This window comes from Lathamus discolor, chromosome 22 (genome assembly GCF_037157495.1).
Source record: "Lathamus discolor isolate bLatDis1 chromosome 22, bLatDis1.hap1, whole genome shotgun sequence".
NCBI classification, from domain to species: Eukaryota; Metazoa; Chordata; class Aves; order Psittaciformes; family Psittacidae; genus Lathamus; species Lathamus discolor.
Genome location: NC_088905.1, coordinates 3252516 through 3275987, shown reverse-complemented (window position 1 = coordinate 3275987; position 23472 = coordinate 3252516). Strand labels below are relative to the sequence as shown.

The 23472-nt window shown below is 52.6% G+C and overlaps 1 protein-coding gene across 1 annotated transcript; it reads right to left on the bottom strand.

Moving 5' to 3' along the window:
* Positions 1 to 14703: 14703 nt before the first annotated feature.
* TCIM (transcriptional and immune response regulator) lies at positions 14704 to 15775 on the bottom strand. The gene has a single exon (XM_065659148.1). The coding sequence runs from the start codon at positions 15708 to 15710 to the stop codon at positions 15390 to 15392; it is 321 nt and encodes a 106-aa protein (XP_065515220.1). The 5' UTR covers positions 15711 to 15775; the 3' UTR covers positions 14704 to 15389.
* Between the last annotated feature and the right edge of the window lie 7697 nt (positions 15776 to 23472).

The following is a 23472-nucleotide window of genomic DNA, read 5'->3' as shown; positions in this document are numbered from 1 at the left end:
ATGCTCCAGCTCAGGTGAAGACGCAGCGAGTTCTCTGGGCTTTCATAGTAAGGAGCCCTCAGCCTCAGCATCCAGCTCCTGGTGAAACTTTCATGAAAGGTCCTGAATTTTCCATGTAGAATGACATTTCCATGACAGAGCCTCACACGGGGGGAGTACAAGCACTTAGTACTCGATGCTCCAGGGTAATGGTTTCTTCCTATGTTGTGAGCCTTCTTCCCAACCTCTGATCCCACCCATAGAAGAAGATGGGAGGATTTGTGTGCAGAGGTTGTGACACAGACCAGACCAAAGCCATCCAGATGAGCGAGTCTCCTGCTTCAAACCTGAGTAACATGGAGATACCCTGGGCTCCCCTGGGAGATGGATGTGGATGCGGGGTAGCTCTGATACACCCAGCTCACATCCCAAAGGCTGTGCTGTCCTGGTCCACCTTCCCAAGCGTGCACCTAATGCTCCTCCCTACCCACCCCTCTGCACTCGGAGCTGTTGGACCCACAGCGGGATGCAGCAGGGATGCATTGGGATGCTGACACAGCCTGGCTGCACTGGGCATCTTTGCTGTTACTGCTGGGTGTGGAGATGCTGTAGCCTGCTTCCCTTAATGGATCTCCTGTGATCCTGGTGAAATTGGGAACACGTAGATCAGACTAAAGTGCTAAAGCAAAGTGCCTGGGCAGTGCTGGAAGTGCACAGCAGCCTGTTGAGCTGTGGTGCTCCAACCACCCTTTCCATGTCTATAACCCCTGGGGACTCAGGAGCCGGGATTGAGACGTGCACTGTGTGCTTGTGCAGTAATTAGCTGCTCTGTCTTACACGGATTGATTTCCAGAGCTTGCATCGTGTGCAGCCAGTCTTGTTGAACATTGTTCTGCCTGATACCGCTTCTCCTATGGGCCCAGAGCTGGAGGGTAATTCAATTACTGATGCAGCTGTAAGTGAGATGCGTTGCTGCTGCTGCTGCCATAGGTGGACCTCCAGATGCTGTGCTGATGGTAAAAGGTGAGCATCATCAACTACTGAACTGGGGTGAAGGAGCTGGAGCTGTGGATATGTCCTCAGGCTCTTCAATCCTGCGTGGTCACCTCTGGACCCAAAGAGTTGGGGCTTTTTGCTGTCCAAAGCCTGCATAGCTTTGTCATTTTCTAATAGGCCATGTGTAAGAAAAGCAAGCTGTAAAGATGGGTGGTTTAAAGATAAATGGAATCCCAGTTTCCTTGCCATGGAGCGGTTTTAGATATAAAGAAGATGATAGATTAAATTATGTTTGACTGATGGGTTTAAATTGGGATTTCTTTCTGCAGCCTCCACATCCATGCTCTAACGAGGAGGCTTGGGATTAGGGCCATTAAATTGCTTAGTTTATTGGGAAAATAAAATATCAGGAACAGATGAAGATGAAAAGAGAGGGAAATGCAAACTGAAAGTGTGTTAAAAATTGATTAAGGTAAGGTAGCAAATGAAATAGAATAGCAGTAAAATTAGATGACATGTAAGAAATTCTCTGAACGTGGCAGTGCTGAGGAGTCACTTGGGCTGTTAAAATCCAGAGCCGTGAAAGATGGATGAGCTCGGTATTGCCAAGAGCCTGGAATGGCTTCTCAGCCACTGGTGGTGCTGAAGGTCATGCCTGGGGCAAGGTGTGGTTGTGGAAGAAGAGGAACAAGGTGCTTTGGGGTGTGGGTAAGCGCTGTAGTTACTCAGTGCAAAGCAGCTCCAGGAACAGCAGCCCCCTTGGCTGGATGTTTTGCCTTTGGTCACTGTGGGCAGACTTGTTTCTCCAAGGAACTGATCACAGAATCACAGAATCACAGAATCCCAAGGGTTGGAAGGGACCTCAAAAGATCATCTAGTCCAACCCCCCTGCAAGAGCAGGGTAACCTACAGTACATCACACAGGAACTTGTCCAGGCGGGCCTTGAATATCTCCAGTGTAGGAGACTCCACAACCCCCCTGGGCAACCTGTTCCAGTGCTGATAAAGTGCTTTGATTATTCTCTTACTGTCAGGGGGTTAAACTACAAGGTGCTACAGGACTTGATCCCTTCCACTTCCTTGTGACCCCTTTGTGGTCTTGCTTGAGCATCATCACCCTTCAGAAGAGCCCCTGCCCCAGGGCTGTGCTGCAGCGCACGTTATGGAGCATCACACGCTGCTCCCTGCATCCGCACTGCCTGGTACCCAGCCCTCTGCCAGTGGGGATGGGAGAGGGATGGAGGGAATGAAATGCGGAGAGAGTCAAACCTCCAGCTGCCTCATGTCAGTTTGAAGGCAGTGATGGCTCCTCCTTCCCAGGTCCATGCACCAATCCCAGGGAACACATCCCAACATGTGGAGTTGGCAAGATGCTGTTACGGGCCCTGCTTAGTGGTTCCTGCACCCTCCTCAAGCCCCCGCGAAGGTGGGTTTCTGTCTGCTGGCTTTGAATAACTTCTTTCAACCTCTCTGAGCCTTTGGATCTCTATTGCCTCCCTCCCTCTTCCCAGTAATTACACACAAGGCCATGGAAAGAGATCAAATTCTGCCGTCTCCTTTGAATCCTGGAAACTGCCTCTTATGGTTCCCTTGAGTCTCTTTAAAGGAAACAAATTAAACTGCTGCAGCCCAGATGATTGCAGGTGAAGGCGTGCACCGAAGGACCTCGTGTTTTCCAGATAGCCTGAAACGTTTCCAGGAGATCGATTTCCTATCGGGTCTGGGGAAATTCCGCAGCTCCACTGATCATCCATCACCGCCCGCCCGGAGAGGAGTGATGAATTCCTTGTCTGCCCCACGAGCATCCGTCGTGATTGCGGGAGGAGCAGCAATGCAAACTGTTTTCCCTGCCCAGGAAAAGCTTAGGCCTGGATCAAAGGAGCAGCTTTCCAGCTTTCCATCCCCTCCTGCCGTGATTCATTGGAGTCAGGCTTCTCCCCCCAACAGCTCCATTCCCATTGTGTGCTTACAGCTGCGATGCTTGGCAAGGAATTATTGCCTGCTTTCTGCTCAGCCTTTGCTTTCGATTCGTTATTGTGATGGGTTGTTAATTCTCTACAATAGCAGCGTGTGTCCACTCCGGTGCTATTTGTATGTCCCTGCTGACATATGCAGCTTGACTTGATGGATGTCACTCTCCTCATAAGCCAAATGTCTCTGTGTAACCACAGGGTGATGCTTCCCAGGGGAAGCATCCTCCTCCTCTTCCTCCTTGCAGGCACCCAGGCAGGGCAGAGGCTCTGCAGCATCAGCAGGGAGCAGTTGGGTACCAGTACATGATAGCAGCAATCTGCTGGTGTGCAATGGAGGGACATCTCCTCCACCACAACTCTGGACTTAGCTTCAAGTGGTTTAATGAGCTCACAGCACAAATGGGAGAGTTTGGATAATTGGTGTAGGAGAACGTGGTCTCTTATGTTCAGTCACTGCTCTGGGTCTTGTTGCCATTGGCAGCCTGAGGGGTATTTTGCATAGATGCTAAAACACATTGTAAATGAGGAAAACAAAACAGAAACTGAACCAAAACACCATATTGTGCTAAGATCATTTCTCTTGATACCAGAAAAGCTCCTCAGAATGAACCTCATTTATGTTTAGCCTCGTCGGGGTTTTTTCTTTGAGGGAATGATCTCATTTCGGCCTTGCAAGAGGCAGCTGTTGTCTGAAGGAATGTAAAAATGAGGTTAAAAAGGTTAAAAATAACCCTTTTGCACTGGTGAATCTCTGACACTTTCTCAAGTTCAGGCTGGGCTTTGGGGTGAAGCACAGAAAAAACCAGTCGTGAAGCGGAGCAGGACTTGAGTCTGCCTTCCCATGTGATGGGTGAATCAGTTTGTACCCAGGCTGTGTGATGCTCAAGTGTGGGTTGTGACCACACTCATCCTTTTAAAGGAAGAACAAGAAAGGGTTTAATTCGCACTGTCACAGGGAACAAAACCAGCTCCTGAAGTGCTGAAACTGCTCTGATTTTCCTCCAGGATCGGGCAAAGATTTTACTCTTGGTTTTGTTATGATGATGTTTATTTTTATGGGGATTTTTTACCTGATTTTTTGGGGGGAAGATGGTTAAAACTGGCCAAGGAGGAGGGAGATCAGTGCAGTGAAGGCCTCCTTCATGGATCGCTTCTTTTAGCAGCTCTCTCTAGGGCACAACCCCAGTTCAGCCTTGAGGTCCCCATCAACCCATGTAGTCCAGCTCCACCTGGGGGCAGATGGTCAGAAAGCTCCAATGTCCTCCACATCCAGCTCCAGAGGGGGAATACGGGTTGGGATTGGGATGGACCAAGGTGTGTGATGGGCTCAGGGCTTTACTCTGGGTGACAGAACAGATCCCAAACCAGTGAGGGATCTGCTCCCGTAATGGGTGCTGTAGGAGGCTGGGGAGGGAAAGGGCACCCAAACCACACACAGACACCATGAGCCACCAGTGGGTCCTTGGCCACCTTCTGATGGCTTCTGAATGGGGAAGTGTTGAGCCACATGAAGGAATCAAAAGAAACAGGGTGAGAGCACGATTAAAAGCAGCGTCTCTGAACTGGAACTGCTTCGCCATGGATTGAACGTGCCCAAACCTGGTCATGGTTGAGCAGAGCCATTCCGCTCGGCGCTGGATTAACTCATCAGCAGAGAGGCCTGGATCTGATTTAATTTGAAAGACTACGAAATTCTGTTTCTCTGCCGATTTTCCAAGGGGCAGGATTAGATGTGGAGCTTTCCGTTTTCCACTGCTTCCTTTTAACTTAATTTGACAGGAACGGCTTTCGGTACAAGGCAACATTTGATGGGTACCGCATCAGGGATAACGAAGGCATCAGGCGAACGGTGAAGCGTAATGGGGGGGAGCTCGTTTTCCTCTCTTTGGATAAACCACAAGGAATGGGGTCCTGGAAGAGCATAAAGCAGGGGAATTCATAGCTGCATCCGAGCTGCACCTCTTTCTCGGCTAAAACAGGAAGCCCAGGAGCTGCAGCAAGCCATAGGAATGGTTTATGGCCTGGTTGGCACAGGTACGGCCACAGGGAAGGAAGGGAGGTGGCTGTGCCGTTTGGGAACGGGAGCTGCCCTTCCTCCCGGCTTGGCTGATGGAGTTGCTCCTTCTTTTGGCCCTTGGCGCTGGAATTGCGCTGTCGCCGGGAGGGAGACCCGAGGGCAGGCGAACAGCTTGTTCCCGGCTGGCTCAGCACTTCCCTGTTTGCAATTCCACCTCCCAGAGCTCAAAAAAGGCTCTTCCGAAGGCAGCCCCTTGGCATGGGGCGGCTCCGCTCATCCCACCGGATCAGTGGCGGGGCAGAGGCTGTGCGCAGGATGAATTGGAAGCAGCGTTGGAGTAAATGGGCTGGTTTGGGAAATGGTTGCTTGGCTGCTCTTGGTCTCCTCTCCCCAGGTCATGAGGAGTGACTGCTCCCGACCGCTGGAATGCTGGGAGAAGGAGGGACAGAGCCAGGCGAACCAAGCCCTGCGCTCCACTCCCATCGCTCTCCCCTGGGGCTCCTCCAGCCGGAGCAGGATGGTTTGGCTGGGAAATGGACTGCAAACTCGCCGGCAATAGGCTTGTGAGAGGCAGGTTTCTAATGATTCCCAAACTGAGGCTTTCTCCCTGTAAACGCAGCGAGGTCTCGGTGTCCCTGATTAGCTTCTTGTGATGAATTCCATCTGCCTGCCTGGGATCAACAGAGACCTGAAAAAGCGGAGCACCAGACATGCAGCCTACTGTTTTCACGCTGAGCTTTGTTCGTTATAGGAAATCACTTACAAAACAGGAAGCTCTTCCTTGTTCCACTCAATTTCTTGGGCTTATTTGCCATGAAATGTCACCTTCTCAGATGAAAGAATGGGATTTATCACAATTAAGGGAGGCTTTGACATGTCCCTTTAAGTGAATCAAGGGTGCTTTTAATTCCAGATCCGTGCAGGGCTTTGTTGATGCAATGTGGCTCCCTTGCAGTTTATAATGCTCATAAAATTCACGTTCCTGGGGAGTGGTTCCATGATTTCTGTTGCTCCCAGCACTGCAGGAGCCAACAGGCCTTTATCCTGGGGAGCTAACGGAGCACTTTATGAGGAACGACCATGCCCACACCATGCTGGGCATCAGGTACCACCATGGCACACTGATGGGCGGCCCCAATGGACCAGGGCAGCGTGTAGCTTGTCTCTGCTCCTCCCAGAGCTGTGGGTTAACTTGCTGCTGTCAGTTGCTCATTGCTCTCTCTGGTTCGCACTGGGTGCTGTGGTACCTTACATTTGGCTTCCCAGTTTGCATGCTGGCTGCTCTGATGGATGCTGTTTCTAAAGTGGAAGCAGGTAGGAGAGGTAACAGAATGGTACCAGCTCCGGGTGACTGCAGACTCTGATCTAACACCAAAGGTAACAGCAATAAGGTGAGGTAAAGCAACAGGGTGAGGCTGTCAAAGGGCATCGGCTGTCACTGCCTTTCGAGGTGTGTTGTGTTGATACCATTGATATCATTGTATTTCAGAAACTATCGTACAGGGTTATGGGGAAAGGAAGGATCTGTGTCTGCTTCCTTAAGAATGCAAAGGGAGAGCTCCTGTGCGGGGCTGTTGATCGTTGATCGAGCGTTTTCCTATGTATTTTGGGGTTTTGCATTCACAATACATTGAACATCCCACCTGCGTCACCGGCCACGTCAGCCACCCGCTTTGCCAGAGCTATATTTGGCTCCTATGCGAGATGCGGAGGAGATGAGTGGGTGAAATGTGGGGTTTGGTCCCAAGAGGCTGTTGGCAGCAGTTTTGAGCCTGGGCACAGTGAAGGGTTCCCTGTTCCTCCACTGCTGCTCTCCCTATGCTGCGATCCACGTGTGCTCCATCACCTTCACCTCACCGGTGCCATCACCTTGGATCAATGTCCAAGTGTTTGTAACTGCATCTTGCCAGGCCTTTGCAAAGCATCTGATGTGTCCAGATGATGTTCCAAAGCTCGTGTCTGTGCCTGTGGTGCTTTATCTGCGACATTCCCATCTCTTCAGCACCTTGAGTTGCTTCAGCAAAGGGTTATGGTATGAAACACCCAACAGAAATGTGTTGCATTTGCCTTTGCCATAGCACGTGTAGGAGACCTGGAACACGTTGTGGAAGTTGGTGAGTCACTGGGGTGAAGCATTTATCCCAAATCCTGGAAACCTTTCGGCTTTATAGAGCCCGTAGCCCTTGGTGGGAGTTAGTGGCACCAGTAAGTGTGTCCAGGTTAGTTGTGCCCATCTTACTCTGGTGTTATCTGGCTTATATATGGAGTTACAATGGCTTCATGTGGCAATGTCAGTGCTATTACAGATACGCTTTTTGATGAAGTTAGGGGCTTGAAAAGCATCTTCCTTGTGTTAGTCCCGAGCTGCTGCGGCTTCCGATGCGGCGCTGTAGCATTCAGCATCGCCATCCCAAAGGCAAGGCTGTATTTGGTTACCCGGGTGTGCCCCAGCCGGTTTTGAAGCTGGTTCGTTCCAGCTGGAGCTGTTCTCCAGCCACAGGAGGGCGGCACCGCCGTGAGCAGGGAAAACGCTGTTTCCAGCTTGGTTTTGCTAGAAAATCCAAGCGCTTTAACAGGAGGAAAGGGGGGGAATCTTCAGCTCCTGGCCACAGGGCGCAGGGTACACATGCGGCCTGAGGTCAACGCTCAGCTGCCTTCCTCTCCTCCTCTCCCTCTCCTCTGCAAGCTCCCTGGGCTGCCTTAGGAGTGTGAATCCATTGGAAAACAGCTGTTTTCCAAGCGGGATTTACCCCCCTACATTGGGGTTTGGGTCTCAAAAAGTGAAAACTCCAGGAAGTGCTCTAGCAGAAGACAGACCCGTTTCCTCTGAAGGGTTTGGGAAGCCGATGGCATTTAGGGGCAGCTCTTTCCAGGACCTTTCCATGACCAGGGTTTACTGCAGGGCACTGCAGGCACTCACTCAGTGCCTGTGCTGGTGTCTCATCACCCTCATAGAGGAGAAGTTCTTCCCAATGTCTAACCTCAGTCTCCCTTCTATCAGGTTCAAGCCATTCCCCTCTTCCTGTCCCTGCAGGCCCATGTCCAAATCCCCTCTCCAGGTCCCTTGTAGCCCCTTTAGGCACTGGAGCTGCTCTAAGGTGTCCCCAGAGCCCTCTCTTCTCCAGCTGAACGCTCGCCCCTCTCCCAGCCTGGCTCCAATGCATGGCATAAACGATACGCAAAGCTGGCTCTGCAGCTCTCAGCACCCAGGTGATGTTTAACCCGAATTCCTGCTCAGCTTGATGGGACTTTGCCTGCGTGAGGGGTGTGTAAGGGTGAGCCCAGGCCAGCGCGCACTCACTGGTGTTTGCCTCAGCTGAAGATAACTTGGGTTTGCCCAGCCCGAGCTCGGTCAGCAGCAGCAGGAGGGCATTGTCCCCCAAGAAGGCTTGTTTGGTTTGTTTAAATGGGGTAGTTCTGAGAGAGATGCTTGTGAAGACCCCCCCACCCCGTGCCCATGGGATTACATCCCATGTCCATCACATGGGGAGAAGAGCAGAGCCCCGGGCACCTGGGCTGCAGCCCATCAAGGTTAAACTGAGCACTGGCCTCAAGTAACACGGGGCAGCATTTGGGACTCGATAAGCTGAGCTGGCCAAACTCTGGGAAAACAAGGACAACATCGGAATGGTTTTTATGAGCTTTTCCTTGGCATCGATACCTGTGGACTTTGAGAAGCCGGTTTAAAGGCCTGTGCTTGAACTGGGGCTGAAGGACCCAGACACGGTGGTTACACAACGTTTCGCAACAGAGATGAATGCCCTGGAATAGCAGGGAGCTGCTCTGGAATAGCACACAAAAGGATGACATTTGGATCCCGCAGTAAGCAAAACCTGCCCAGCTGAACGCAGAAGGGGGATTAAACCCATCCCGTGAGCCAGCCTCTGCAGGTCTGCGACGTGATTCAGCACCGGGAAGCTGTTAAACTCCATTAGGACACCGGTTCAAGTGCTTAACTTTAATATCTTAGAAAAGAGAGTTTAAATTATTCAAAATGAAATGTTCTCAGAAGGAACAGCAAAGCAAATCTCAGTCTGTAACAGCCGACCTTGGATAGCCCTGGGGGTTTGTGCCAGGATAACTCGGCTTCCTGTAAGGTGCCTCCGGACTCTGCCCTCCGATGGGGCGGGTGCATTAATCACAACAAAGAGCAATAATTCCCCCCACCAGCTCCTTAACGCCAGCTTCCTCGTCCCCCACTCCGGACACTGGGATCAGGCAGGAGGTGGTGGAAGGGTTCCCAAGCCGGTGCTGCTCGCCGCAGCCCCTGCATGGAATTAATGGGCCTCTTCATTTGGCTCAATTAGAGGGCACCCACCTGAGAAGCCGTAAGGAGCAGAACAGTAAATCTTACAATCAAATATTAAATTAAGCCTAATTTATTTACTTATGGCAAACTATAAGCTCTGCGATCAGGCGTGTAGAGCTTTATAACACAAGCACTCCCCGGAGCAAGGGGACGTGCCTGGAACCCTCCCCACTGTTGAGGCTGGGGTCTAAGGGGGGCACAGGCAGGGATTAACTGCTATAAACCTACTGCAGAGACCAACACAGCGCAGCCCCTCGATCCCATCACGCACCATCCGGGCTCCTGCCTTTGCCGTGCACCCAAAAGGCAGCACGGTCTTGAGATTCATCCCCCATTGCATTGCTTGGCTCAGCAGGACGTGGCATCGGGCTGAACGTATGACTCATGGGAATTGCTGTAAGGAAAATACAAGGGGGAGGACAACGTAAGAGGCTTGGTTTTAGCGAGCAGGTCCATTAAATGCAGGTCCCGTGGCTGGGAATGGCTGTTGCTGGGTGGAACCAGCAACAAACAGTGAAACAGGGAGAGGGCCAGGATGCTGCAGCAAGTGATAATGGGCTTGTTCTGCCTGCAAGCGCCTGGGGGAGTTGGCTCAAGGTAACACAGGCCATTGGTGTTTGTCTCTATCTCACCAGCAGGTAATTGGCTTGGGGAGGCAGATAATGTTTTCTTCACTTTCCTTGGAAAGGCAAAGCAGTTTTGGCCAGTTAACCAGGGAGAACCTGGGCCTTGACTTTGACAAATGCCTCTCCACCATCATAAAGCATTTCTGCATACTTTTTATTGCAGTGAAGTTCCACAGTATTTAGGAACAGGCTTATTTATTGTTGGGATCAGGATAAAACCAGCACACGTTTGGCAGCGCTTTCTGCACAATATACTCAAGGTTTTTCCCCCTGCACAAAAGCCTTCAAGCTGCCTGGATGTTTTCCATGCACTCCACTCGGGCGAGATACCGATGTGCCTTTGAGCTGCAGTTTTGTCCTTGACCCCTCTGTGCCGTCACTCTGCAAACGGGCTCAGGAGATGTCCCTAGGAGAGGGTATGGGGTGTCAATCACAGCCCCCCCAAAAGCCTGGCAGAGGTAAAGGGTCTGGTGGCCCCCAAACCTGCTTGTGAAGGGGTGAATTGTGTCTTGTTCTTTACACTTCAAGAGAGAGGGAGAGGAAAATCCACGTCCGGATCAGAACCGGGTTACCATTGCGGATGGCAGGCGAATTCCAAGTGGGAACCCATGGTCTGGGGAGCTTAATTTGACATTTTTCTCTTCCCTTTCGGTGTCAAAGCAGAGACTACAGAGGTGGGGAAAGTTGTGTCAAGGTACTGTGGGATATTTGCCTTGCCAGGTGTTGCCAGCTTCCTTGAGGCTTAAAAGCACCTTTACATGGCAAAAACAATGGAAATGCACGTTTTGTTCCGCATGGATGTTTAAAAGGCTGGAATTGTTCTCTGATGCTGGGGGAGAGCAGCAGGAATGGAGCGGGCAAGGGCTGGGTGCATCTCTGCTACCCCAGGCACATCTGGGAGCAGGACAGACTGGGCACTGAGCCCACCGAACCCCCATCCTGGTCCTGCAAAGGGCTTTGCCTTGGGTGGGTGCCCCAGCACCTCTCAGACCCCACATTCCCCCTGTAAAGCTTCACTGCTGCATCCTCTCAGCCCCTTCTGAGCAGCCACACAGCTTTGCCATGGGGAATACCTTCCGCACGGAGAGACAGGGTCCTGGCCCTGGGGTCCGGCAGCACAATCCCATGGGAAGGAGGCAGGAAGCAGGCAGCACTGGGCAGGACCAGCGCAGTTTCCAGCCGGGCGTTTTGGGAACCGGTGACTCAGTGACAGCCCTGGCCCTGGGCTCTGCTCGGTCATTCCCAGGAAGCGGGTTTTCCACGGAGGAGGATGCCGAGTCCCAACTGTTTCCCAGTTACCGATGATGCTCCCTGTGCGTGGGCCCGGAGGAGCCGCAGCCGCTGGCTCAGCTCTGATTCACTGCCCTGACACACCATAAAACCCTCTTGGCATGCGAGGGATCCCAGAGCTGCCTCCCAGACATCCCTCCTGCTCCGAACCCCTCTGGAGGGCCCCTGTGCGGAGCAGGGATGCAGATGAGCATCGCAAAGGCACTGTAAAAGGTGGCATTTTGGTTTTGATGCCTTGGAAGTGTCACGGTACCTTGACATCCCTTGCAAGTGGTGGCTTCTTCCTTACTTCCTTACTTGCAAGTACTTGCTGTTGGGTACGGATGACTCCGCTGCGTGCCACAGCAGAGCATCGTCACACCGAGCCCCAGGTACCAGCTTAGGCTCAATGGAAAGAAGGGTTTTTTTCTGGGCTGTGTGTTATGATTCTGGTCATAGCCTAACTTTTGGGTTTTAGCACAGATATATGGCAACTGTGCCATCTCCTGTTGGCTACAGTGGTTTGGAGGCTTTTCTTCTCATAAATAGCCCTGTCCATCACTGCAAAGTGACACCGTGGCATCGTTTTGCTGCGTGTGAGGCATCCCTGCTTTGAAACCCCAAACCAGCTCTATTCTGTGGAAGCCACACATAAATCTCACCGCTTTATAGCTCTTCACTCCCATTTAACACAGCTCATAGCAGAGCTATCATTGTGCAGCCCCAGATGAAATACACCTCTTATGTCCCTTTTAACATGAGGATGCTTGTGCTTAGGTGCTTATCCAAGAGTATCCAGGGTGCACCCATGGTGCTGAGAGCCTGTTTGCAAGGCGAGCCTGTAGCTGGGGGTGAAACAGCTCCATGGTTCAGCTGAACAGTCAATTTTTAACTTGCCCCATTGCTCAATGGTGTGGAAGGGAAGCTTGCCCGGGAGGTGTTGCCACTGACTGGAGCACCCTGTCCCTTAGCACACGAACACAGCCATGTGAGAGCCGGCCCAGCTCCGCTCTGGACTCTGCTCTTGTTGTCTGTGTTTGATTTCACCATAAGGTCACAGCCCTGAGGAGCATCCCAATCTCCTCCTGAATAGCGCGACCCTTCCCTTGTTCCAACCCCATCTTCCCATCAGCAGGATGTGGCTTTTTGGAGAGATGGAGACGGGTGGTTAATGGGGAGCACAGATTGCGGGACCTCTGCACTGTCTCCTCTAACTGACCCCCCTCTGCTTGTGTGGAAAAGGCTCCTGCTTGGTTTCTGTCTTGGCTTGCTTAGGTTCTCCTTAGGGCAAGCTGGGGGTGAGCAACCACTGTCTATGGTGCTCCGGCTGATGGCAGAGCATTAGAGAAGTGAGATAAAATTAGCTATTCGGACGCACGTTCCTCAGGATGCCGGGACACAGGGACACCCAGTACAGCCAGTTTGACTCATAGAGAAGAATTAATGGAAACGCCCGGCTCCTGAAGGGAGGAAATTCCTTGAACAGCCTTTTTCCTCCGTTTGTTGGTGGTGAAGCTGACAATGGGCTGTCCCGGGAATGCCGCGCGCGCGCCGGCAGACACCGAGTCTGCGGCACCGGGTGCTCCGGAAAGGCCCAACCCCACCGGGTGACCTGCACCTCTCCCGCATGGATCGTGTCAGGATCGCACAGCAAAGCATCACTCGGGATGCGGTGAGCACTGCGTCACCGGGGCCGGGTGCTCGGAGCCACCCGTTGTGCAGCCCCAGAGAGCAGCAGCAAAGGGACCTGTGATGGGTGATGGCTGGGTGCCTGTACCTCATTGACAGCAATTTATAGCAATTAATCGTGATTTCTCCTGAGGCATTGCGTGGTTCCCACAACACAAACATGCCAAACACAAGGAAAACTGCCCTTTTCCGCTGTAAAAATCCCAGAAACATCTTTTTTGTAAGTGGCCCTTATGCATGAGGGATGCCACTTGGAATAATGATTTCCATGTAATGAGACAAGAGGGACTCTGAAGTCAGAGGATCTTATCAATCATGTTATGCAAATGCTTGGGAGCAGGAATGTCTGGGTGATCATAGGACATGCTTCCATCAGAGCTGCTTTCAGCCTGCTGCAAGCTTCCTTCAGATTCATTTTCTATATGGAAAAGGCCCCCGCAGTGGCTCTGCCCATGTCCCCCAGCACCAGCATCCTTGTGTGTGTCCCATTGTCAGCCCCTCTCCCCAAACTGGGAGACTCTCCCTGTGGAAAGCTCCATGGTCCAGGGCAGCTGATGGGATGAGCCAGGGCTGCGGGATGCAGTGGGACAGCACAAAGCTAATTTGGTACCCACGGCGGGGGTTCTGAGAGCATCCGCTTGCAGCAGGCTTGTTGGGATCCCATCTATAACACAGCCCAGAGGCAGATGGATTCGGTGGCTGCATCACCCTGCTGGGTTCTATTTTGAGTGTTTGTCACACAAGAAACGGCTCCGATGGGAAAACCTGCCGGAGCGGGAGGAAAGACACTGCATCCCGAATGCCTGGGGCTGCTGCATGGAGGCTCATTTGGCCTTTTTTGGGAATAGCCCATTTGAGGCAGTTTGTGTCACTGAGGATGGTTTTGTGGGGACGTGTCATGGGCCGATGAAACAGCCGCACGGGACAGGTTGAACGCCGGAAAACTGGAGCAAATCCCACACTGGAGCAGATTCCTCTGAGCAAGGACGCTTCTGGAAAGCCTTTGGAAGCACTTCCAGAAATGTCCATCCCAAACCAGGCGTGATCCAAGCTCTTATCATCCCAGGAGCCATGCCCAGCGAGGTCTCTAGAGCTGATGTGGGTTGCATCCCCCAGCTTTATGCTTTCAGGGATGCTGGGGTATCCCTCCCCATGCTGTAAGCAATGACAATTATCCATGCTATTAAAGGATTACTTCCAGTCCCCCTGACTTCCAGGCGATTTGGAGTTATTATTAAGGGCTGGTCTCTCCTCCTTCTGAATTGTTTGATCTGTGTTGCTGTGAGCAGAGTCATGGGAATGTTTTATTCTAACCCAGTGGGTTATTAAAGGACGTGCTTATAAATAACCAGTCTTGGCTATTTTTGAGTATTTTCAGCATAGTCTATCAGGATAGTATGGCATAATCTGCAGGAAAACCGAGTCCAGTTCTGCTGCCAAGCTTTCATAACTCACTTCTGTGTCTTTGGAGCCAAGTCTGAGCTCTCAGTCTGTGCTGCAGGAACACCAAGAGCCCGGAGGAGCGCTCACTGTGGCTCAGGACTGGTTGTTCCCTAACCTGATCCTCCTGTTACGCTATTGCAATGGATGGCATTGTGGTAGGTTACACAGGGGAAAGGAAATCTATAGCTCAGTTTGGTGGGGTCTTTCATGGGACCATGGGTCAGGCTCTGGTGCTGCTGATGGAGCTGCACCCGGTATTTATTGATGCTGGGGGGGTGCTGCAGGCTCAGAGAGCAGCCTTTGGGGAGTCAAGGAGAGGTGCATGTTGTCTGCTCTGTAGGAAATGACCAAAACCGCATAACCCCACTCCTCCAGCCGAATTGAGCATTTCAGACAAGCGAGTTGAGATTTACTTCTTAATTTATTACATTTCACATTGCTGTAAGCAATAAATTATAGTCAATATAATAACGTTGTCGCAAAACATTACCATGAAGCACTCGCCTAACAGATACTGCAATCTACACACATAAGAACTGTACTTATGCTATTTAGATTCTCGGTGTTAATGGGAAGTGAACAAAATATTAAGGAACTTCACAGTAAATTCAGGGAAACCATGTCATTATTATTGCTTCTGTGCAAACGTTTCTACTGCTGGAGAAAGAGAAGGATCAGATGCGCAGTGTGTGTTTAGAGCGTTCCCTGAAGGACCTGCTGCACCCATCCAGTGCACTGGGTGATCCATGATCCACGTCTCCAGAGCCTCCATCCCAGCCCTGCCAGGGCTCAGCCTTTAAGGAAACCAGTCTGGAAAGGCAAAGGCTGGTACACACCGAGTCCATGGGAAGGTCTCGACTCGCACCCAGGCATGCGGGATGGGTCGGGACCACCGTGCAGGACCATGCAGTGCCCCACGGCTGGGAGCTGCCATCCCTTTGGAGCCTGCGGCACCATCCGCACCGCTGCTGCTGCTGCTTGCACGGTGGCTGCAGCCCTGCTGTCACATCCCCTGTCCCGCAGCAGCTCGCGTGCGTGATGGGAGCTCACAAACAGTCCCGTCCTGAAGCGTTCTCCTCCATTCCTGCTCAGTGGACTTTAATGGAGTACTTCCGAAGCGTCAGGAACTGGAGCAGCTTGTCTTTCCTCCTCTGCTTTAGCGCCATTAGCGCTCTCGTTTTCTCCTCCAAGTCCTGGTCGGTGGCAAGGATGATTTTGGCTCTTTCCTCTGCCTTCTTGTCCCCGGAATTCCTGAAGAGTTTCTGCAGGGACTCTTGGTTGACGCTCTCGAAGATGTTGGCCACAGCTTTCTTGCGCAGGGCTGTGTCGAAGCGGTACCCGTGCACCGAGGGGCTCACGCGCAGGGATGTGGACATGGCTGCGGCTCTGGAGCTTCTCTTCGCTTTCATCTACGTGGGGTGCAGCCGGGTTTGCTCCCGGTTGGGTCGCTCGGTCGATCCGAGCCGTGCCGGCTCCCAGGACCTGTATTTAAAGGCAAGCAGGAGGAAAAAGCCCGAGGCTCAAGTTACAGCGATGAGCTCACGCTGATGTCAACACCGGACGGTCATAGGCGAGTTTAACAGTTGAATTGCCAACTTCCCGCTGTCCTGCAGCCGAGGGGAAAACACTCCCGGAGCGTTCTGCAATGGGAATGGTTTTCCTTTGAGCGGGGTTTGTGCAGCTTCAAGCTGAGGGGCTCATTCCGAACGCGCTCTGCTCCTGGCCCTTTGCTGCGCTGCCTTCAGGATACATCATAAACAGTTAAAACTCTTGCAGCCCTAACAAGAGGCGGTAGCTGCGAGCCAGTGCATGCAGATGAGCACTTGTCTGTGTCTCTGTCTACACAGCAGAACAAAACCTGCTTAGGCCCAGGCACAGGATGCTTTCTGCTGCTTCCCAGATGATGCAGCCCCTGTTCAGTGCTGTATTTTCCGGTTGGCAAGGGGTGTAATGAGGGCAGTGGATCCATAATGTCCTCTGAGGTGACTTCCAGGGATGTTACACCCCACATGGCCATGCTCTCACTGGGGTAAATCTCTGCACCAAGTCCTGCTCCTGCCTTGGGTATCCATTGTCTGCAGTTTCCAGCTCACTGATGCAGTTCCTCTGCTCCCATAGAGTTAGTGCTCTCCAAACCACCCTTGCCCAGTGCCAAGCTCTCGGGCTGGGAGGTCTCACTCTTAACATGGATTAGTTTTAGGGGTTGGACTTGTTGGTCCCTATGGGTCCCTTCCAACCCAGGATCCCTATGATGCCCTCTCATTGAGGATGTGGACTGGGCTGGCCCTGACTGCGCAGCTCCTGCTGGGCTTAGGAATCTGGTATTAGCGGGCACAACTAAATCTGGCCCAGAAGAGCAGTGGGCTCAAAAGCCACCTGAAGCCAGGGATCCGGGGATAAGGGTATTGTGGTTGATGGCTTAAAAGCAGCCGGATGCTGCAGAGGCACTGTTTGGAAACCGGCTGCTTGTTTATTGGTGGTGGTGGTGACCCTGTTACTCATCCTCAGCGAGGAACTCCAGAAATAGCCTCTGTCCCCACAGCCCAGGGGGTTCCCTTCTATACAGGGAGCTGTGGGGTGATGTCCGACTGCAGCAATGAGCAGACCCCACGTAACATCACCCGGTTGATGGAATTCCTTCTGTTTGTGCTGCCTGTTACGTGCTTTAGTGTATAAACAACCCCATTGCAAACCCCTGCGATTCTCCTCCTAAGACAGACTTAAAAGCCTCTCAGTTTGCTGCAGTCTTGCCGAATTTGTGTGGATTACACATCAGTTGCTGTTTGCTCCGTATTTGCAGGCCTGGTAAAACCACCCGGAAAATGGGATCGTTTCGATGTGGCTCTGGGAAAGAGCCTCATGGTTAACCTGAAATATAAGGGGGAGCAGTAGGAAGGAAGGACCGTGCTCACTGTGGTCCTCTGCTGCAAAGTGCTGCCTGGAGCACTGTGGGAAGGGAAGGCCTGCATGTAAAAGCGGCTGCAGAAATGCTGGATGTACTTTGTTTCGCTGGGCAGATAATGCCATTTCTGAGTGTTTAGGGCAAAAAATAATGCCAGAAGATGGCCTTCATACCAACATTCCAGTGTCTGAATGGGGCTACAAGGATGCTGGAGAGGGGCTGTTCATCAGGGACTGGATAGGACAAGGGGTGATGGGTTCAGACTGAAACAGGGGGAGTTCAGGTTGGAGGTAAAGAAGTTCTTTACTTAAATGCTCCATCCCTGGCAGTGCTCAAGGCCAGGCTGGACACAGCCTTGGGTGACACGGTCTAGTGCGACGCATCCCTGCCCATGGCAGGGGGTTGGAACTGGATGCTCTCAAGCTCCTTTCCAACCCAACCCATTCCATGGTTCGATGATTCTAAGATCAGCCGTGATGTTGCTGCTGCACAAAACGAGTCCTTGGTTGTTTCCCCTGGTTGCAACCCAGAGCCGAGGCACGTTAACACGCGCCTGCTTCCACCGCTCCCGCTGCACATGGGATCCTCCTGCAGGTATTTGCAGAGGGAGGCACGGCTGAGAGCATAAATCAGCCACATTTGTGGAAGACACAAGCTCAGGAAAGGATCTGCCATGGAAACCGAGTTGAAAGCCGATGCTTTGGGAGGAAGACATCAGAACGCTGCCAAGATGAAGCACGCGTGTTCCCGTGAGCTCATCTCGTGCTGAGCGGTGACAAATGCCTTTGCCCCTTCAAGCTTCTGTGCCCGCTTTGTGTAAATTTAGTTGTGCTCAGCTCTGACTGGGAGATGAAGCATCCCTCATCTGGGCTTTTTCCAGTAATTTTTGTTTATATCGGTCTTTTACTGCTGCTTTTCCAGTAATGCCCAGGAGGAATTATTCATGCGTTGGAACGGAGCAAAACTTCAGAGAAGATGCGATTTCTATCACCGCTCTCCTGCTATTAGTGCATAATTGCTTTGAGAAATGCAATTGCTCCATTTCACACATTAATGGGAGGATTAATTCCTACCCCCACCATCTCCACAGAGCAGCTCAGCCCCATCCCTAACTGCGCTCTGCCTCTCATGATGTGATGGGCTTGGAGCGCTGCAGGCTTTGAAGCTGAAGCACTTGTGATAGGCTGTAGGCTAAGCCGAGCCTCAGGGTCTCAGTCAGAGCTTGCAGTTGCTGTGGGGAGGATGCGGGGAGGATGGTGCCTGTGCCGTGCTGGCGATGCAAAGGGTGGTTAAATAGACCTGGAGGCATCTCTGGCTCAGAGCTATGGACTGCAGGACCCCAGCTGCACCATTATGGGAGAGGGGAAGGTAAAGCAGGGCCCTCACCGGGTCAAACATCGTGTGAGGGGCTTTTGGAAGCCCCCATTCCTGAGAGCAGGAGGTGGAGGGAAGGCCGGGGCAGGCAGTGCCTTTCCTGCAAACTCTTGCAGGGAGCGTAGTCTGCATTCATGTAAGTGTCCAAAATCACTCCAAAGAAGGTAATTCGGGACGTCTTTGCATTTAGCTGGGGCATGTTTTGCATAGCTTTCCTTTCACTAGCCTGCCTAAGCCTGCACGGCTTGTAATACCACGTTGGCATCAGGAGATACAGCAGCTCCCTAGGAGAGCATCGGTGCTAACAGAGACCTACCCAGCTGTGTGTGAAAGAGCCTAAAACTGAGTCTTTGGAAGGGTCTGGAATAGGAAAAGAAGTTAAATTATTGCATATATATATATATATATACACACACACACATATGTGTGTGTATATATATATATAATGTGCTTTAGCTCTTTAGCTCTGAAATGCTCAGGAGCCTGTGATGCTCACCCAGGTCATGCGAATGGCAGTGCTGGCCCCGGCTCCCCATCCTGCCCACTGTGTGTTGTGTGCCTCTGTCTGCACAGACCCCACCTGGGTTCTGCTTTCGTTTGCTGTGGTTGTTGTTTGTTCCACAGAGCATCTGGGAGCACTCGTCCCCGTCTCATGGCAGGAAGCAGTGCCCTTTGCTTACACAACCCCAGAGCTTAACCCGGCCGCGGGTGTGCTCCCTGTGGCTTGTCCTGTGGTCCCCACTGCGGATGTGATGTACAGGGGGATGTGATTTAATGGCAGCTCTGCTGCAGCTCGGAAAGTAAAGGCATTTCTCAGGCCATCCTGCTCATGGGGGTTTAGGATCCTGCCTAAAAACCAGACAACAGAAGACATGATTCAGCTGCTTAAATTCCATCAGGAAAGTTTCTAATAAGGGAAAAAATGTGCACCGTGTCTACTGAATGCTGTTCTTTATCCTACCTATGGAACTAAATGAGATGCTGGCTTCTGGGCTGCTAAGAGAGTCACTGTTCTGTCCTTCAGGTGTATTCTGCACAGCATAAATCTGTGCTGCAGCCTCCTGTGAGCAAGAGCATCTTTTGTCACCTCCCGATAGCCACACTCTCTATAGGGCTCCCTCCACCCCATGTTCATCTCCTTCACCCTAACCTGTGCATCCATTCTGCTGACACAAGGGATAAACCAGCAACTGGTGCCATGCACAGAGTAACAGCTTTTCATGGTGTCAGTGCAGGGGTGCCGGTTGGGCTGGCTTGAGCTGACTGCGCCAAGGCTGCCCAGGGACCATGTGTGAGCCCCGCAGGAGCTGAGCATCGCGCTCTGCACGGACACCATATAAGAGTAAAGTTTGTGGTGTTACTGATAATGAATGTCTCCTCATTTCTCATAAATTCTCTGCTAAATGCACGATCACCAAGTTAATAATGCAGTGCGGGACATAATGAATAGCCAGTTCCAGTAAGTAAATCATGCCTCCGGAGAAACAGAAACTTCTGGCACTTTGGAGAGGCAGAACCCTTTTAAAGAAGCCCTGCACTGGGCAAAGCTGAACTGAGGACACATTGACTTCTGGCATGAAACTGGTCTGCAGGCCAGCTCCCCATGCCCTGCTGTAAGGGAAAGTACTTTAATATCCTGACTCCAGCATCTTCCTCCTGTGTCAGCAGGACTGAGCACGGCGAGCGACGTTCAGACTCCCAAGCGTGAGCCACCCTTTCTTTCTGTGCTGAATTTCCTGTTGGATCTTCCTGAAGTTCCTCAAGTCCCCCTGGCTGGAGCAGGGCGAAGGCAGAGCCGTCTCCACTTGCCAGACACCGCATTGTCTGCTGCCGAGGGGACAGGCTCACGGGAAATCCTGCCTTGGGGCTGGGACGCGGCGCTGGCTCAGGCCATTGTCACAGCCCAGCCCACGGGCGACAGTACCAGACACACGTCCCGTGCTCAAGTGCCCCCCTCATTAAGGCTCTAATCTCTGCTGAGCCGCTTCCTCTGCTGTGCAGGGGTGGCAGACAGGATGCGTGCTTTGTACTGCTCTGTGCCCCCAGTGCTTCCAGAGACGTGGCTGCAGCCCAGGGCTGCATCTCCAGAGCCAGATGTGTGAGATGGCATGGCAATGCCAGGAGCCAGATGTGCAACATGTCACGGCAGTGTTGAAAGCCAGATGTGTGAGATGGCACGGCAATGCCAGGAGCCAGATGTGTGAGATAGCATGGCAATGCCAGGAGCCAGATGTGTGAGATGGCATGGCAATGCCGGAGCCAGATGCGTGAGATTGCACAGCAATGCCAGGAGCCAGATGCGTGAGATGGCATGGCAATGCCGGGAGCCAGATGTGCAACACGTCACGGTAGTGTTGAAAGCCAGATGTGTGAGATGGCATGGCAGTGTCGGGAGCCAGATGTGGAGATGGCACAGCAATGCCGAAAGCCAGATGTGCTACCTGGCATGGCAATGCTGGGAGCAAGATGTGTGACATGGCACAGCAATGCCGGGAGCCAGATATGCGAGATAGCACGGCAATGCCAGGAGCCAGATGTGCGACATAGCATGGCAGTGCCGGGAGCCAGATGTGGAGATGGCACGGCAATGCTGGAAGCCAGATGTGTGAGATGCAATGCCAGGAGTGGGATGCTGCCACAGCCTGGACACAGAGCCAGGCAATGAAGGGGTCTAAGGGGGTGTTAAGCTTCCAACCTGCCCTACCTGGAGAGGGCTGTGATGGTGCCCAGGAGATTCTGGGCTTGGCAATGGGGCACAAGGCTGGGGCTGGTGTTTTGGGGAGGAGCAGCGCGGCTTTGGTTTGGGTCGAGGGTTGGGGTTATGCAGCTGGGTAACACTGGGAGAAACAAGCTGCGAATGGGAGCCGAGGGAAACAGCCGGCCTGGGCCTGCGGAGGTTGATCAGGAAATCAACGCTGAGGCGAATCATGTGGGAGCTTCGCCTGAAACTGCGGCGTTATCAGCCTTGTGCTCCAGCCCTCCAGCAGCAAAAGAGCTCCTTGGAGAAAACAGATGGTGTTTGCCTCCCATCAGCCTCCCCTGTGGCCCGGCAGCTCTTGCATTGTGGTTGCTAGAAAAGCACTTTCTGCCATCCTCCTGCTATCACCCCAACCCAAACCCTCTGCAGGTCCCTGCCCGTGCCCTGCCCATAGCAGCATCAGCATCACAGGGATGGGGACCCCACAGGGGATTTTAGGGTTGGTTTTGTTGAGACCTTGCTGCAGACGCCTCCAGTGTGTGCAGCCGGGGCTCGTGCTGCTCGTGGAGGGGACGGGAGTTTTGCTGCATGGTTGTTGCGTGGTTGTTGCATGGGTTTGTGACCGGTGCGGCTGCTGGAGCCCATCCCGGGCTGTTCCCAGCGCTGCTGTGCCTGTTGGTGGGGTTATGCAGGTTTCTGTCCTTCTGCCTGCGGTTGTTGTGCCCAGCACACGTCAGCTCCCGCTCCAGGGAGCAATAACAGGGCTGTAAACCCTATCTCAGCACAGAGGCGAGGCTGGCACCTTGGGGCACCAGGCTGGCATCACCAGCCCAGCCGAGGCCGGTGCCAGGCGGAGCCGGGCAGCTCCCATAATCCCTGCATCCATGAGGGCACCACAGGACAGGGACCTCCATATGGCCGCAGTGTGGGAAGCCCCCAAGGACCGTGTTTAGCTCTTGCAGTGATGCCTTCTAGATGCTTCCAGCAATCCCATTGCCTAATTGGTATAATCTAAGTGACTGATGCCTTGTTTACAAGGGAGCCTTGCCTTTGTTCTCGAGATGTGCCCTTGAATCCCTGTCAAGTGTCAGCGCTGGTTTATGATGCTTCGCCCTGTCTGCATGGGGTTATTTATGCAGGCGGCTCCAACAGAAAAGGACCGGTTTAGAGCTGTAAGGTTATTAGGGCTCTGTGTAGGAGGGGAGGACAGGGGAGAGAGATGCTGCTGTGTGGATGCAGGCAGGTACGGTAAAAGTGCTTTGCAGCCCCTTGGGAAGAAACCTGGCTGAGCAGCAAATGGTACAAGCGGTGTCTGTTGGCAGAGCATCAGGATGCTCTGATCCATCAGAGGCTGGGTGTCGAGCTAGAAACCAGCCCCATTGCTGAAGAAGTTGGCATCTGCCTGGGAGAAGCAAATCAGATTTGTCTTTATTCCAGCCTTCAGGAGAGAAATCTGCCCCTCAGGGGGTCTGTCTGAGACTGGAGTGAAGCAGGAGCCAGCACTGGTACCAGCCACCCTTTCACCCTGGGGAGATAAGGCCTCCGAGCCATGTATTGGGTCTTATCTGTCCTTTTAGATACACTTCTTCATGTAGGTTGTGCTCAGTCTGAGGCTGTTCCCTTCTCTGGTTCTTCCAAGTCACTGCTTCCCAGCATCAGTGTTGGCTGGATCAGCACACCAGCCAGTGCATGAGGTGGTTTAGAGATGGTGGGTAGCCCTGATGCTGCTTCCAGCCGTGTCCCCTTTTCTGTCTTACATAAGGAGCCCTGAAAGGCAAATGGCATTCTCAGTCCTCCTGTGTGACACGACATTCCATGGCCTCACCAGTACACTGAATCGCTGCCACACCACGGACATGAAAGGAGCATTTAGATGGAGAACACTGGGTAAAACAGCCCTAGTGTGGGCTGTGGGCTGCTGGTCTGAATGCACCTGAGAGCCTGGATTGCTCCGAGCTGCTCCCTTTTGCTCCATGAAGGCATCAATGAGGAAGAGCTGAGCAATATCTTGTGGTTTTGGGTGCAGCAGGTTCTGTCCCTGGGGTGAGCAGGGGAAAAGGGAAAGGGAGATTCCAGGTTTCAAGGTTTGGGTGTTATTGTGCATGGCAGTGGTCACTGCTGCTCTTGAAATGCCAAACTGCTGCTTGCATGGTGCCGCTGACCCCATGAGTGGCTGTTGCTTCAGGCAGCTTCATGA